The sequence below is a fragment of the Triturus cristatus genome, chromosome 1_2, assembly GCF_964204655.1.
Source record: "Triturus cristatus chromosome 1_2, aTriCri1.1, whole genome shotgun sequence".
Taxonomy (NCBI): domain Eukaryota; kingdom Metazoa; phylum Chordata; class Amphibia; order Caudata; family Salamandridae; genus Triturus; species Triturus cristatus.
Window position 1 is genome coordinate 693,923,028 of NC_140580.1, and position 17,876 is coordinate 693,940,903.

General features: G+C 43.0%; 1 protein-coding gene across 1 annotated transcript in view; it reads right to left on the bottom strand.

The window, feature by feature from the left end:
- Window positions 1-3,634: 3,634 nt before the first annotated feature.
- LOC146867846 (cysteine-rich motor neuron 1 protein-like) overlaps window positions 3,635-17,876 on the bottom strand; it is an 85,026-nt gene continuing 70,784 nt past the window's right edge. The window contains exon 5 of the mRNA XM_085608551.1: window positions 3,635-6,309. Coding sequence (XP_085464677.1) covers window positions 6,194-6,309 — 116 coding nt within the window. The 3' untranslated portion in view covers window positions 3,635-6,193. The remainder of the gene's footprint in view (window positions 6,310-17,876) is intronic.

Consider the following 17,876-nt stretch of genomic DNA (forward strand, 5'->3'; position numbering starts at 1 on the left):
AAATAAATATATTTAAGAAAATATGGTCAGAAAGGTGGCAGCTAGGACTCAATGCAGCTAGTATAATTTAAAGCATTTGCAACACAGAAACCATGGTAAGCCATACAAGATTGCAGAGGACATACTAATCCATCAAAATGGGGGGAATTTGGGATTATTGTATTGCCTGCCCTCACCTTTTATAGACAGTATAAAAAAATGATGCAGTATTAAATGGAATGTTCATTGTGTTGAGAGAGACTTTCTAAGGAAAAAATGCTATTTTACCACTCTATACACTACTGATAATGGCTTACCTAGAGTATTCTGCCCTGTTTTAAAGACAGTAATCCCAGAAAAAGAAACAGATACATATTAGAAACAGCCCAGATAACATCAGAAACTATGGTCATGAGTGGGTCTAGTTGTGAGGGGTGCCTTGATAGAGACATTTAAGTACCTTGAGTATCACAGTGATATGCTCAACTCTAACGTATTTTTGCAAAATAGGGGAGGTGAGCATGTTTCAGCTGAGATGGTGGGAGATTACAACCTGTTTTGGAGAAGCTCAGGAGTAATAAAAGAAAATCTTACAACGAAGAAGAAACAATGGTCAATGCATGGTGTTGAGTAGTAGAATGTAAGCAACTTTAAATGGATGCTGAAAGTTAGCAGGACCCTATGGCTATCATTATGAGCAGCCAAGGGGCCGATTAGGATGGCGGGCGGACCTGAGTCTGCCCGCCATCCTCGCAGTGTTGGGACTGTCTGCCAGACATGCGGCGGTCCTTCACCGTGAATTAGGATGCGACTGTCACTCTGGCGTTTGCATTCCGCAGTTCAACATTGTGGCGGGTGCTGCTTACAGCAGCACCCACCGCAATGTCAAATTGCCATGTTGTGCATTTCCATGCACAACGTGGCAGGCACCGCGCGGTGCCTGCCACCTTGTGCATGGAAATGGAGGGGGTACCATGGGAACCCCCCAAGTGCACCCCTCATGCCCCCACCCCCAGGGGGACCCGCAATGGGCACCCAAAGTAACCAGCCTTTCCATGGCGGCATCGCCGCCATGGAAAGGCCTTTCTTCGCACACATCCTAATATGGATGGTGGTGCCTGCTAGGTACCGCCAGCATATTAGAGGCCCAAGTCCGCCCAGCAGCAATCAGAACGATTGCATACCGGCAGAAAAGCGGCGAACGCACTTTGCGCCTACCGCGATACCCCCCGCCATTATAATATGGCGGGGGTAAAACAGGTTGATTGATTTTCATGCTTATTGCACAATTTATTGGGCATTTATACCCTTATAAATGTCAATGGGTTCAGAAGTAAACTGTTAGCCACCAAACTCCTAATTGTGACATGTGTGGTGAGAGGAATTAATGCAGATATCACAAGTAACAGGCTGCTTGTAATCAGGTTAAGCCCCTTGTAAAGACTATCATTTTGCAAGGGTTCACCATCACCTTCCCCCCCTTTTTGGTATCTTTGAACTGATGGTGCTGTTTTTTTACTCTGTAAGTGGTCAATGCCAGTGCTCTGAAACTTTAAAAAGTATATGTCAAATTGTCTCATCCCAAATTGGCATGTTAACTTTCTTATATGTTCCTAGTGTATGTTACTAGGGGTACCCAGGGCCTGTAAGTTGAGTGCCCTAGTGGACTGCAGCACTGGTTGTGCCACAAGTGTGACATGGTACAACATGACACCGAGACAGTAGTTACTCAACCGCTAACTTTACATTGCCATTTAAAGTAATGGCAAATCCCAACCCTTCCTTTTTAATATATATGTCACTCTTGAGGCAGGGTGCTGTATATTAAAAGTAAGGCATGTGTTTTTACTATCCTGACAGTAAAAAAACCCACATTGTTGTTTTTACTGTAGAAAGGCTAATAGCTTCACTGGTGAGTACAGGGTTACATGCTGACAACTCGGCAGTGCTAACTTCTTAATGGGACTTTTAAATATGGTACTTCAAGGTATCAAAACAATTGCTGCACTAACCAAAATTGTTGTTCAAGTTGAACTTAATGTAACATTTGCACAAATGGCAACTTGGGCAAGTTGTAATTTTGCTGCCCAAAAGTTCCCAGTGACCATTTATGATTGCACACAAGCTGATGTCTTCGAGACAGCCTTCTGTCTTTCTGGGGAGAGGTGTGAAAGACTCTCAGGAAAGAATACAAAGGGCCTGCGAGGAATGAGGGAAGAGGTGTGACCTCCTCCTGGTATGATGGACAAATAGGGTGCGAGCCCAAAAGGAGAGCTACAAAGGGGAATCTGTCTTTGAAGGGCAAGTGGTAGTCACAAACAAGCGAGGCTGCTCTTTTATTTTAGCAGACAAACTGGTATCTCAGGCAGAGAGGGGAAATGTCTTGCCAAACTGTTTTTTCCATAGGCATGTAGCCAAACCTCTGGGACGGATAAGGAAGCTCCAAGCATCAAGAGAATTGTTCGGCCATGTTGAGAATCGGCAGAATTGTGTACCCTTGGATGGATAGAAGCTGTTCTCAGGTGGGAGTGACCTGGGAACCAAATTGGCAAGGTAGCCGCCCCATCCCCTTAGCTTGCAATGGGTATAAAAGTGGCACCCAGACCTCAGATCATGTCAGTACTGGAGAGAGGGCCAAAGGTCTGCCTTGCTGTTCTCTGACCCAGAAAAGAGAGGCTGCAACAAAGACTGGACTACACCTGCTGCTCCTTGAGCTAGCAAAAAGGGGACTGTGACTGTGGTGTCATGCTCAAGGAAAAAGTTGCTCCTGAGCCACAGACAGAGAAGATGACTCCAAGACTTAGTTGGCTTCCTCCCTGTTACCGCGACTAGGCCATAAAAGCTGAAGAAACCTGCCCGGGATAGTTGAAAGCCAAGAAAACCTGATCGCCACTGACTGCCGATGTGCAGTCTGGGAGATTGTGTCCCTAACCCGCAACAGCTGCACCCAAGTTTGCTGGACCCGGTAGAGTTGTCAGAGTGCATTTTGGTCATCCAGCACAGACAATACAGTAAGTTAAAGAGAACCGCTGGTTTTGTTGTAACAGAAGACCATTAGACCAGTGGCAATTTTTGGCTGTACTTCATTCAGACTTTGAGGGAAATTATTCCCTGGGGCAAAGTCACCCCACCAGGTTTGTGGAGCGAGGGGTGGCAAAAAGAAGAAACCCAGACATCTGCTTTGCCTTTTTGAGCATCTTCAGCATCCTGCATCCGTTGCATCAGGACCACCCCATTGATTTCTACGGCAGGTTGCTCATAAAGCCTGGAACTGGACTCGAGACTGCTTTCCTTGGAAAGTAACTGTTCAGCTAGACCTTGTTGGTCCCAGAGACGTGCTGGAGTTGCTTGCCACAAGAGTGCCCTCATAACCATTTTCAAGTTACATGCTGTAGCGAACCATAACCTGTGAGTTACTGTAAATTAAACTGATTTATTGTGCTAAATGAAATCTGTGATTTATTGTTCCTTTAAAAATTCATATCTTGACATCCCTGTGGTGAATTTTTGTCATTGAGGTGTCTATTTAAAGATAAAAATACAACCTAGTTTTATAAATACATATTGGATGTTGTTCCTTTGACAAAGCCTGACTGCTGTGAGCCACAGCTACCCAGGGCTGAGCTAAGGTTTTACAAACTAACCTGACACACAATTGCGTCTTTGTCTTTATTACACGGCAAGGTTGCACAACCACAACCCAACTACTTTCCTTACACAACACATTTAGCACATGGTGGAAAATACATCTAGTAATTTCAGTCTTATTTGAAGCTCTGTAGTACAGATGAAGAATAACTTATGACTTACCCAGCACTGGTCAATATCACAGCTATACAAATGTGTTTTATGCATGCTTTTAACTGTGAACATTACTGATAATTATTAAATCATTTCATGGTGAGTACTGTCAATGCGTAAATTCAGTGGATTGAGAAAATGTCCTGTAGCCGAGGTCATTCATTTTTATCGCTTTCCCTGGTTCCGATTCTGAATAAAGGACTAACATTATATGTCATAAGAAAATGGAGTGACTAGAATTCTTGTATCTCATCATCACTGTGCATCTTCTTTCCCTTTTCTACCTAGTCTTCTTGTAAAGAACATCTTTAAAATGATCGATCTTTAACTGATGGTGGAATAGTCAAATCACACCCCCATTGTCCTGCTCTCTGCTTCAAAAGATGAAACCATGTAATAATTGTCACCAGATATTTTCATGTACACAGCATATTTGTGTCTGAATATACCTGGATATACTAGAAGAAATGTAGCATTTCTCTCTTAAGACCTCAATTTGTTAACGTTCCTCTTTATGTATTCACTCTAGACACATTCAAAAACAAAAAAGGGTCCCTGAACAAACTAATATGTATGGAGAAGATTCCAGGGAAGAATACTAGCAACAAAACTGAACATAAACCTCTCCACTTACCTTAACCCCTTGAGTGCCCATGACGAGATGGTCTCGTCATGGGCCGCGGTTGCGCTGTGCCCATGACGAGACTATCTCGTCATGAACCCCGCCCGCTAATTCAACGCCCGGCACAGGGCGGGGAAAGGGCGGGGCACACAAGGGGTTAATATAAAAACAATATGTTTACAACATTAAGGACTATAAATCAGACCAGTGTAATTACATAAGAAAATATTTGTTTTATATCAAAAATATATACATAGATTTTTGTGAGCTCCACATAAATTCAAAACATACATAAACAAAAACAAGACAAAGAACATAACTACATAGCATGTTTGGAGGAACACTCATACTCTACAAAACAAATATGTCAAAACATTATAGACAAGACAAAATGATTATTTCATATTGTGATTGGATTTATCGTACAGTTTAGAAGTTTCTAGTGTCCTAATTTCTAAAACAAGAAATTAATAGATGGAGTTGCACCGACACATGTTTCGGTAGTTAATGGCTGATTAAAGGCTGGTTGAAGAAGTTGGTGCAACCTTCATCAGGGCGCTGTCTGTACTCAGTAATCAACGGCAGCTGCCATCCAGTCTGAATGTATTCAAGCATGAGGGGCTCATAACGAATAGCAAGTACTGGTTTAAAAATGTATAAAATTGTTATAGCCGTCTTGATTCCATAGTGGGTATCGTCTAGTGAATATCTGAACTGAAGACTTTCCCATCAACAACAGCGGGGGGATGTACCCGTCTCAAAGGAGATTATGAGGAAAACCAAGGGGCACTACTGGCAATCTCAGATCAAAGGAGGTGATCGAAGTTAAATAGGGGTGGCCTCATTTTCATAGGTTACAGCAAAATCCTGGTAATAAGATATAATTCAGGAATATCTTGCGGAGTGCAGAGTCACGTACGGCCAGTGACCAAGATTTATGTATGTTTTGAATTTATGTGGAGCTCACAAAAAATCTATGAATATATTTTTGATATAAAACATATTTTCGAATGTAAAAAACAAATATCTATTTTGATGAATATAAATTATGAATTACACTGCTCTGTTTTATGGTCCTTAATATTGCAAACTTATAGTTCTTATATTAAGTTGATTGGAAAAGTTTATGCTCAGTCCTTTTGCTATTTCACACACATGTTCAAAACGTTTGAAGCATCAAGCTGAGGAAACAGCAGGAAATTGAGGTTGTGTAGTTAAGGCCCCAGTAGTGAGCAAGGATCCATCCTAGAATTTACACACCAATCTCATCTTTAGGTTCAGAAGTAACCAAGACATCAGCAACAAAAGTTATTTACACGGGAGCTTTATAACATTTCCCACTGCCTCTTTTCCAAAATGTAGTCAGAGTCCTCAGTCAGGTAGCAAAAACTTCAGCATTCATCTCAGTGTTGGCCTCGAGAGGCAATCCTTCTCATGCAATCCAGTCAAATGTACTAATTTAGTATGCAAAGCAGGTCCACAAGTGGCCATTCATTGAGGAGAAATCCCTGAGATCCAACTGCAAGAAATACCCTGATGCAGTTTTATGAACCCAACACAAATCCCATCTGATAAATCAGCAGTCAAAGTGATACGAATATTTTCAAGTCAACTTATGTATAATAGGGAATATTACTATTCTTCAAGTATTTGTGAGCTTATGAACCATTTTCTCTTGCCATTTCAAGGGATGATTAAATAAATTACAGGATTGTGTGAAGTTCAATATGAAGAATTAGCTGTCAGAACTCATAAGTGCATTCATTGTCTCTTTCAATTTCTAACTGTCCTTCAGCTTCTCGACTCCTTCACTCCTGCTCGGTTGGTTTTCTCCAAGTGGGAAAAGAGAGGGTGCAGTCTTCTTCTTTGCACTATGTTGTTTTCCCTGCCTCTTCCATTCTTGAAATCTTTGGAAAAAGAACAATTAAGAGGAAAATGTTGAAAGGATAGCAATAGGTGAACAAACTGTAGCAAAAGCCAGTAAAAGACAATTTACAAAATATTTCCACAGATCAGGGCTGCACACACTGGCTCCTTTGCATGCCTTACTGAATATGGCACTGTAGCTTTACTTAATGACACTGAGCTCTGCACATTGATTAGATAGTACCTCTTAGAGGCACAGTCGCTGCAAAAAAATGACATCAGATTACAGCTTATTTGTGATTTTCCATGTTTTAATCAGTTCACCTACTTCTGTTGGTACAGTCAGTTCTCCAGATACAAGTTTCCAGCATGCACTTTCTTTAACCCTCATGTTTCAAGATTAAACAAATTGCAACTTACTCTCCATTTCTCACCTCAAGTATATACACATTACTGGATCTGACAAAGAAGATGTGAGGCCAGACAAAAGCAATCAGCATGAGAAAGCATACTAGCAAGCAGCTTCCAATGTTTTGAGTATTCTCCTACCACCTCTTCTTTACTTTATCTGTTACTTCCCATCTCTTTTATCTGCTCACTAGTTTCTCATTTTATCCACTCTCTTTCCTCTCCTTAATTTCTCTTAGCCCCTTTCTTTTCTTGGTCGCATTTCTCCTTTTATCTCTGCTTTCCCTTTCTGTCTCTATCTCTTCACTCTAATTTCTACCTTTGTCTCTTCCTCTCTCTAGCCCTCATTTCTCTCTCTTTGGTCTCCTTTCTAATTTTCTCAATCCTCCATCGTTTTGATTTATCCTTTTCCCTATAATTTCTACATGTTTCTCCACCCTTTTATCTCCTTGCACAAGACATTCTCTGCTCCTCTCTTCTCCCTTCTTTCAATCTCTCCTTTCTGCCTGTTCACTTATGTTACCTGGGGGCTGCACCCCCAGATTACATCAGTGCCCTACCTGTATATCCAGGCAGAAGGACAATCTGCAACACCAATGTGCACAGATCAGCCATTTAAATGAAAGGTAACTGAGGGCTGCTTGCCACAGTCCACGATTGGCCAGCTACTGAAGTATAAATGGTAAGAAACAGGCACTTCAGATGACAATTCATAGTTAGGCCAGGCCCACAGTGCTTAGTTTATACTGTTATGGGCACTGGCCCGCATTTTTGGTAACCACGTCTTATTATTCATTGTGAGTCTTTAACCCAGAGCAAGAGAGAGAAAAAGGCCAAAAGTGCGATAGGAGGAAGAGAAAGAGATAAAACAGTAAAGGAAGAAAACGGATAAAAGAGAGCCTACACAAGTGAAATGAAGAGATAGGAGTGCAGAGTGGTGGAAGATAGAGGTATTAGATGGAATCAAAATTAGAAATTGTTGGTATTCAGCAACTCAGGCATTTGACAGCATTAGTGCTGGGTTCCTAAGAAAAATGGAAAATTTATGGCTCATGCAATTTTTTTTGACATATTAACCACTTTAGGCCAAGCAGTGCCCATGAAATGAAATGAGACTGATGGGTGGTGATTGCATGGCTGTCCTACTCACTGAGCATTTGTGGTTTACCAACGGTATTGAAGCACATGTGGAACATCTAAGGGAAACTGTATGTTAGACTATCACAAAAGAGACAGTCTTTCTGCCACCCTGAGGAGCAGATGGCGGTTATTATCCCGATCTGCCTGTGGTAGAGCACTTGAGATCCCAGGGTGTCAGGTTGATAGTCTACCTGAATGACACTGTAATTTTTTTTAAATAAAAGATAGGTGGGGGCTGCCCAGAATGGGCATGCAAATACCCCAACTCCTCCATACAAAATGGGTACAAACTTTCTGGCAGATGGTGGTTATTACACCTGATCTGCCCCCCCCAGAAGGGGGCAGAAAGCCCACTAAGGATCCAGGAAATATTTATGGGCATGTCAGGGAGTGGCCCCATAGTCAAAGGCCCCTTCGCTTTTTTTAGGCACATATTTTAGCCATTTGTGCATTGGGGGCAGATCAGCAAAATGTTTAGGCTTAACTGTCCCCAAAGAGGGCAGAAACCACTAGATATCAGGGAAAATGAGAGAGAGAGAGAGAGAGAGGGGGGAGAGAGAGAGAGAGAGAGAGAGAGAGAGAGAGAGAGAGAGAGAGAGAGAGAGAGAGAGAGAGAGAGAGAGAGAAATGGAGTTTGGCTGATGGTCTGCATTTGACTGGCTGTGTCTGTACTGGCATTTAGCAGGTGTGTGTGGACTAGCACTTGGTGGCGGTGTGTTTACTAATGCTTACCTGGAGGTGTGTGTGGACTGGTGCTTGGCTGTCAGTGTACGTTGGATGAGGCTTCGTTGATGGTGTCGGCGAACTGTCACTTGGCTGGCGGTGTGGCTAGCATGGATTTCCCAGCATTTTATTACCCAGAATCCACTGCAAACCTCAAATTTTGCTTAAAAGTAACACTTGTCTCACATGTCTGTGTGGGAAAATTGAAGGATCACGCCACCAGTACAAATTCCCCACCACTTAGCGTTCCCCTCGAACTCCTGATAAAAATGATACCTCACATGTGTGGGTACCCAAGGCAGAGCCAGCCTAGAAACGTTATAAAAAACCTGTTCTTATGGACATGTTTTGGTTCCCCCTCAGTTTTTCATTTTATACATATTAAAGCTGACTCTGCTTTAGGCACCCACTCAAATATGGTACCATTTTAGTCGGAAAACCGAGGGGAACACTAAGCTAAATTTGAGATTTGCAGGGGATTCTGGTTAACAAAATGTTGGGGGATCCACACAAGGCATATCTCCCTGGACTCCCCCAGGTGTCTTGTTTTCAGAAATGTCTGAGTTTAGTAGGTTTACCTAGATGTCTGCCAAGCCCTTGAACAAAAACCCAGGTGCCTCCCTTGCTATCATAAAACAACCTGTTTTTGCAAAAGAGTCTCCTGCGTTTTATTCCCGGGCTAAGCGGCCATCCAGAGAAACCTACTTCACCCAGACATTTCTGAAAACTAGACACCTAGGGGAGTCCAGGAAGGTGTGGCTTATGTGTATCACCCAAAGTTTTCATTTATAAAAAAAATCCCTGGTGTCTAGTGGGTTTTGTCTCCCCTGGAGGGCAGATTGAGGTAATAACCCCCATCTGCCTTTTGGGGGACAGAAATACTGTCCCTATTGTGATTGGGGGAACTGACATGCCAATTTTGGGAAGCCCCTACTCCTATGCATTCAAAATAAAATAATCCCTGGTTCCTAGTGGGATTTCTGCCCCCCCCAGGAGATATGGAGTAATAACCCCTTATCTGTCCCCCCCAGGGGGAGGCAGAAAGACTGATATTCATAGGGTATGGGGGTTGGGGGGCATTGGCATGCCCATTGTGGGTAGCACCCACCCCTCTTTTATAAAAAAAGAATCCCTGGTGCCTAGTGGGTAGATTGGGGGTAATAACCCCATCTGATCCCCGGGTGGCAGAAAGACATCTATTATTAGGGTCTGGGGACATTGGCATGCCCATTGTGGGTAGCACCCACCCTTCATTTATAAAAAATAATCCCTGGTGCCTAGTGGGTTTTCTGCCCCCACAGGTGGGCAGATTGGGGGTAATACCCCATCTTCTCCACGGGGGGCAGAAAGACATTGATTATTAGGGGCTGGGGACATTGGCATGCTCATTGTGGGCAGCCGTCAACCCTCTTTTATAAAAATAAATAAATATTCCCTGGTGCCTAGTGGGCTTTCTGCCCCCCCCAGGCCAGATCAGGGGCAATTGTCCCAATCTCCCAGGGGCAGAAAGACAAAATTGTCAAAAAAACGTTAGGGGGGAGCAAAAGCCCTTGCCCAAGGGGACACTCCACCCTCCCTGGTATCTAGTGGTCGATCCATGCTTGAGGATCACCCTTTTGCGGCGATCCCCAAGCAGGGATCTACTAGGAATTCTCCCCTTTCCAATAATACCTCTTCCATCTGCCTAGGTGCTTGAGGGGCGGAGATAGCCCCGCAAGCAAGTAGGCAGGGAAAGTGAAATGAGCAGTTTAGCTCATTTCATTTTCAGTGTAATGATGTGGCCTCCCCTGATGCTCATTCCAGGTGGGCTCAAAGGGCCATAATGTTTTGGGGAATGGAAACTGTTCGATATCCACAGAGCGTTGTAGGTCCCTCTTAATTAAAATCAACCCAAAGTTGGGGGAGCTTTCCATTTCAGTGGCAGGGTCTGTAGCAGAGGGCAATCTATTTGGTGATCCATTCTTAAAAGAATTAGTCAAGTTTGTGAATACATTGAATTCTCTAGATAAATTCCAGACTTCTAATAAACACATTTTTACACCCCATGTTTTTACCGGAGCCGGTCTTGGAAGTCGTTGCTCGACTGGCCATGCTTTTCATCATGCCTCCATCAAAGGTGCAGAATCTCGCAGAGGGCAGTGGCAAGATCCAGCCAAATTCAGCCATTTTTACCCCATCAGATCCTATCCCCATCGCCGGGGTGCAAGAGGAAGGGGCATATAATACCCCTCAAGTTGAGTGTACAGAGTTCCGAAGGGATCAAACTTGGGGACAGGCTATTTTTTTTTCACAACTGGGCGACTCTGACCATGGACGTGTGGGTTCTTCAAATGATCAGAGGTTTCAAAATAAAGTTCTACGACTCCCCACACCAACCAACTTGTCACAGACTCCTAGTTTTCCTTCCTGACCAATTAGCGTGAGTGGATAGTGAGATTGTCCATCTTTTGGAGAAAGGTGCAATTATTCCAATGACCATACACCCCAAAGGGTTCCTCAGCAATCTCTCATGGAAAAAAGGGACTGGAGCCATTGCCCTGTCATCAATTTAAGGGAAGTCAACGTGTTTCCGGTCTATTGCCACTTCAAGATGGAGCGTATCAATCTTCTCAGGGATTTGCTACAAGCTCAAGACTGGATGGTCTGATTGGAAGGCCAGTCCCAATCTTCCTCGTCACACATTTCTACAATTTCAATGGAGGTCAACTCCCTCCCTTTTGGTGTGTCTTCCGCTCTGTGGTGCTTTACCTAAGTGATAAAACCTGTGATTGAGCACTTGAGATTCTAGGTTGTCAGGTTGATAGTCTACCTGAAAGACATTCTAATCTTGAATCTATGTCCAGAGGCATCTGTCATCTCATCTGCAGATGAGCATCGATCTGTTGGAATCTCTCGGCTTCGTAGTCAACAAGGAGAAATCATCCCTAACAACTTCTCAGAATATTCCATTCGTGGGATTTGCAGTGGATTTGATCAAAGCTACTGTTAGCCTTCCCACTTGCAAACTTTCCAAAACAAAACACAAACTCCAGAGAACTGTACCAACGATTTCCCTAAGGCACTTAGCCCGGGTAGTAGGCCTCCATTCATTGTCAATACAGGCCATTTTTTCAGGCTCCTTGCATTACCACGCACTACAGCGCCTCAGGATCTTTCACTTACAACGGGGTCTCACTTATTCCCAATTCATTCCCCTTTTGGAAGAAGCAAAAACAGAAATTCACTGATGGATCTCCGATATGGAGGCATGGAATGGTTGGTCCATTATTGGCTCCCAAACCAATCTGGTGATAGAATCAGATGCCAGTGGATCGGGTTGAGGAGCACACTGCAGGGAATTCTCCAAGGGAGGAAAATGGTCATCCACAGAGCAGGCTCTTCACATAAACTGTTTGGAATTAATGGCAGGCTCTTTTGCAGTGAAATGTTGGACCAAAGACAGAGCTTAATGCTGTGTGCTCCTCAAGATGGACAAAGTCACGGAAGACCGCTAAGTCAACCATCTAGGCGGGACGAGATCGCAGGCTCTCTCAGATCAGGCCTGCTCACTTTGGGAACTGTTTGATTAACCAAATTTTGATCTCTGCAGATCATCTTTCAGGAGCCTCCATTCAGGTGGCAGACTGGCATTTTCATAATTGGCAGGATGCCAGTCTGCACCCAAGGGGGTTTCAAGAACTTCAGAACCATTGGGGCCCATTCACAATCGATCTCTTTGTCTCACGACTGAATCATCAGTTGGAGAGGTATTGCAGCTGGCGACTGGATCCCAGCGCAATAGCGACCAATGCATTCCTCCAGGATTGGAATGCAGAGAAAGGGTATGCCTTTCCTATCTTGGCAATCATTAAGAGACTGTCCACTCAGGTTTAGCAACAGCAGGCGGACCTAGTGGTAAGTACCTCGATCTGGAGATCTCAAGTATGGTTTCCAGTTCTGATGGAACTTTCTTGGAGTTTTCCAATCCCGCTACTCCTGTTTCAGGATCTCCTCTGGGATCCCCATGGGAATTCACATCACCTGGTATTCACGCGTTCACTCCGTCTTATGGCATGCTGGATTACAGGGAAATTTGAAAAATCCCAGGGATTTCTGCAGAAGCAGCCGCATTACTTGCCAGAGCCTGGGCAGACAGCACAAATCAAAGATAACGCTCTGCCTGGCCACAATGGTGGGGTTGGTGTTATCAATGGCAACAGGATCCAGTGGGGGCAGATGTCTGCATTTTGAATTTTTGGCAGCTTTAGCTGCGGAGGGCCTTGCTTATAGGTCGATTAATACCTTTAGATCAGCCATTTCGGCTGGCCACATTTTAATTGATGGACATCCGGTTGGAGAGCATCCTCTGGTCTGTAAACTCCTAAGGGGCATCAGATTATTGGTCCCTCCGTAACCCCAATATTCTACTCTGTGGGATCTTAATAAGGTCTTATGCCAATTTAAATCATGGTCTTCAAATAAGTATCTATCTAGGAAACAGATATCGGCAAAACTGGCCACCCTGTTATGCTTAATTTCCTGCCGCAAAGTATCAGATGCGAAAGCCCTGGATTTGACAAGTTGAGTATTCACTCCAGACAGAGTGACTTTTAATATTTCCAAAAGAATAAAATATATTTTGAAAACTGGGTCATGCCCATGCTTCTCAGATGTTCCAATATTGTGTGTTAGAGCATTGAGGGGTTACGAGTCTATGTTCAATGATATACATCGTCAGGGTGAAAAACAAATACTCATTGATCTCATGAAACCTCACAAAGCAGTTTCTTCCCCTGCCATTGCTAGGTGCGTCCAATAGGCCATGCTAGAGGCGGGGAATGATGTTATCCATTTTGGGGTTCATTCTGTAAGGGGGTTATGGCCTCCAAAGCTTTTTCATTAGAAGCACGTTTGGAGAACATCCTAAATGCTAAAGATTGGTCCTCAGAATCTACGTTCAAAAGGTTTTACTTCAAATCAGTTACAAATCTGGAACCTCTAGAGTTGGAGAAGCTTTAAACTAGCCTAGCCTCCGGTTCTGACACAGAATGAAAAGTTTCCTAGCTATCTTAAGGGAAAGTTTCATTTTGATTAAGGACTAAGATGCGAGGTTTAGTCCACCCTCTTCTAAAAATATTTGGTACTCCCGCCTGATAGGAATTACAATTGAAAAATGATTATGTTCTTAATGATGATGTATAGTAGTCATGATGATGATTTTGATAAGATATCTTGTTTGTGGTGAACTTGCATAATGTTTTATCAGTTGTTTTCTCATACATGTGTATAGGGTAATAAGATCATCTGGATCCTTGCATAATTCATTTGTTTTCTTGGCGACAGATTCAAGTAAACAGGAGTGATACTAGAGCGAACGATCGGCTGTGTTCGCAGGAAGAAAGAGGAGGATAGAACGTCCCCGAGGAATGTTGAGAGGATGGACTCCGCTTTGATTGGATGAACTGTGTGGCTTTATTTTGCTTCACAAGGGCTTATGGGAAATTAAGTTTAATGTTAATACAGACTTTTAATGGCTGCTGGTTAGTAAGAGTGAAGGAAGTTGAAGCCTAATCTTTGCCTCCAAGTTTTTAATAGAAGTGACACTTTCCGTCCCGATAGCTAGAAACTTTTGAATTCAGCAAGTTAATACCAGGAGATTGCAGAGGGTATGGGTGTCTTCATGGGATGCTTACGCACTAGGCATCCCTCTAGGACATCCAGGGGGAAAAGGGCGCCAGTATGGTGGTGCAGATATCTAGGTAAAGTATTAAAAAAACATCTTTACCCAATCATGAAAATAGCCCCAAGGAGCACAAGCCACATTACCCTCCTTTTCAGGGGCTCACAAAATCTGGACAAAGGCAATTCCCTTAAAATAAAAAGCAAAAATCCTTTTTGTGTATTTTTCTATTGTGTGTTTTTTTCAACTTTGCTTTGAATAAAGCATCTTAATTTATTTTTGACACAATGCAGAGGATTTTTTTTTTAATTAATTGTTTCATTCCACAAATCATAGTGAGGTACACATCTCAAAATAACCTCAGTGTATTTCAGACCTATCTGGTCCTTCATCAAGGATTGCCCTACAAATAAATAAAGCATTTATCTTACAACATGACTGGAATTAAATGAAATAAAATAAGACAAAAGGGCACATCAAACAAAGACAACTCCAGTAAATAAAGTCACCGATACCAATCAATACTGAAGCCATAACACTTAATATACTTACTTAGATATAGGGTAACACCCACGCTAGTACAAGAGAAAAATTGTAAACAAGTGATGTAGAAAACACTGTCCTAAACCCAGAAAATGGACATAGTTATAAGTCAAATGATTTGTTTAACCAGGATATTATCGACACTAAAAGGTTGTGCAACATGGATGAACACCAGGAGCAATATATTCAAACAATTATGAACAAAAAAACACTGCACCAAAAGAGTGCCTGAATACTCCCCAGATGTAAACGTACAAGATGAAGTGACTGAGCCATAACTTGCTGTCTCAAAATTAGAAACACAGAGGAGGTAACCACAGTTGACATCCTAGCCTCAGAACAAGGTGAAAACGGTTGTGGCTGGAACTGCATACAATGAGTAACTACCTTGTTTGACCCAAGCACCACATGCATGAACTTAAAGATAGTGCTATATCGCCAAGTTAGGCCCATGTAGCGAAGCAGCATATTTCTAACATAGTCCAATTTTGTAGCAGTAACAACATTATCACAATGCCCTGAACATAATGTACAAGGTCTCCTTCCGCCCTACGTACAAATGTCTTCTCTATCTTCATCCAAGGGGTGACAGGGCTATCCACATATCCACAACATCACTAATCTATACGCACATTGCAAGGCTGCTTTCTATTATAAAACATGAGCATCCCGATAGATTAGCAGAGGGGGCACTCCCGCTGATACCAGTGGTCCTTGCATGCTGAGAATTCACCATGCAGTGGTCTGACATCTTGTGAGGGGTGTCCACCTCGTGACCAAGACGGGGTCCTTCCTTCTCTCTCACCAGGTAATGGGGTTGGATCATCCCTTGGGGGTATTCTTGGCTCTACACCTACACAAACTCTAGGTACACTTAGAGTAGGGTTCATATAGTAGGTGTATGTTCGATTACTGCCTTGTTTTATATGCCTGCATATATACATGGTCTTGACACCATGGTAGGACTACATCTACTATTCTTGCTTTCAGTGCTTGTAATCACTTGTATCTGCTTCTGTCTATTAATCATTGCAGCACATGTATTCTATACAAGAATAATGTTGGTTCAATAAATATATTGAAAACATCTCACTGTGTATTCTCTGAACACTTCTCTGAGAAAAAGTGAGCATGAGTGACTGGGTGAATGGTTCTGTACTGTTTCCACCATCCCTGAGGGGACAGAGTTGTCATGTTCAGTGGTTGCTAGAAAGCATTCACTCCCTGGTAGCTTACGGGGACTTACGGTGGCACTGTGAGTTAGCTGGTTAAAGGCTAACATATCTTGTGGGGGTGTCTGGAATCAGTCTTGGCACTTAGCCCCAAGTTTATGTTGTCCAAGCGCTGACAGATCCTACGGATTACTCGTAACTACACAACGTGGTACCTCCAACATTGGTTAGGCTGTTATTTTAAGGATCAACCTGAGTAGTTCAATTGCACTTTCTCAGAGACCCCTACTCACATTTAAACAGGAAAAGTCCAAAGTGGGAAGGGAAACAAATCTCCCTCAGCTGAGTAGGTATACCTTATGTATTGACTGTAGGTTATTCAAGCTTGGAGGATTAGAAGTTCCAACATTGTGCATACCACAGCTCTATAAATAATTTTTTACTCCTTCTCTGACAATGACCGAACAAGCTGAGGATGTTGAAGGGCAGGTAGTGGCTCTAAATGTTAAAGAAAATTGCAGACAGGCAGTTACTATGAAACTATTACAACATGGCCTCCCGGGAATGGGTGGAGATGTTAACTTTATGTTTGAAAAACACAAAGCATTCAGAACAGACGTATTCTACTCATGGGTTGAATTCCCACCTGCAGATGCACGTACATAGTTGTTTCACACTTACATTGAGGATGAACCACCAGAGGATTACTTTCCATACGTGGACATAGAAGTCCCATTAACATACCAAGAGCATAACAACTGGTTTAAATGCACCCCACCCCATACCACAGAAAACGTGAGACTTTGTCTGCTCAGCAAAGAAGGAGCAGCCTGCTCGGTCTTAGCATCATATACACCCACATCCAGACATTGTTACTTTAACAGCTGCAGGAATGCATACACTTTATAGAGATTTAGTAAAAATGAACAGAAATCTTACATAATGAGAACATTGACAGTCCAACCTGCGAGGGCTGCAAGGGCTACACAACCTCAATTGGCTACTACAGGTATTAGCCCCCAAACGATGAACGCCGTTATGAGAATGATTCCAACCAGCCGGGAGAAGTTCCCGTTCTGAATAGTACAGAAAACAGCACAGCTTGAGGCCATTTTTCCCCATGCCGGTCCACAGGAAAAACAAAGAATACTAACAGTTTGCTCGCCAATGGGGATGGCTCCCTCAATAAAAGACTGTGTCCCTTAGGGTACAATCTTCACTGCCATTTATACCAGAACACATGGTACTCTTTCAACAGCAGTTATACCAGATGTACTGAAACAAATACAGAATGAGTACAGGGAAGCCTGCCCTAGATATGGGGATGAAATTGATGGGCAATGTTGCCCAGGTATCTGCCATTATGTTGAGTACCATAAAAGGGGAGGCAGCAGCAGTGGCAATACGCCAACGCCTGTGAAAATTCTCTTCTGCACAGCAAGCGCGAAATTGCCTAATATTATCGAAGAAACATATGCTTCACTAGGGAGAAATAATCTGGGAGCAAGACCTGGGAAACAGATAGTTAAGAGGAATTCTGAAAAGGATGACTCTAAGCAAGCACCCAATTCTTCAAAGAAGAAATGGGATAGTAAACAAAAAAATAAACAAAACAAAGTCACAGGGTGTGTCTCCTCAACAGGAACACACCGAGAGAAAATACAATTTGAGACACAGTGACAATATTAGAAAGTCTGACAGGTTTCGGGATATTGATACATGTTCCTCTCATTCCTTTCAGGAGTCATCTGAACAACATTCAGAGATGTTGCAGGGATTCTGCCCAAAAACAGAGCTATAAGCAGGATTATGGGACCTTGGTGGATAGGGACAGAGTCATCCTACCACCTTAGTACCCATAAGCCCAGGACCAACTAACTATAGTGTCTCAGTTGCTCCCCTACTCACTCACAGAGGAACAAATGATTAGACACCCCAGAACACAACACTCCCAGATCTCTAA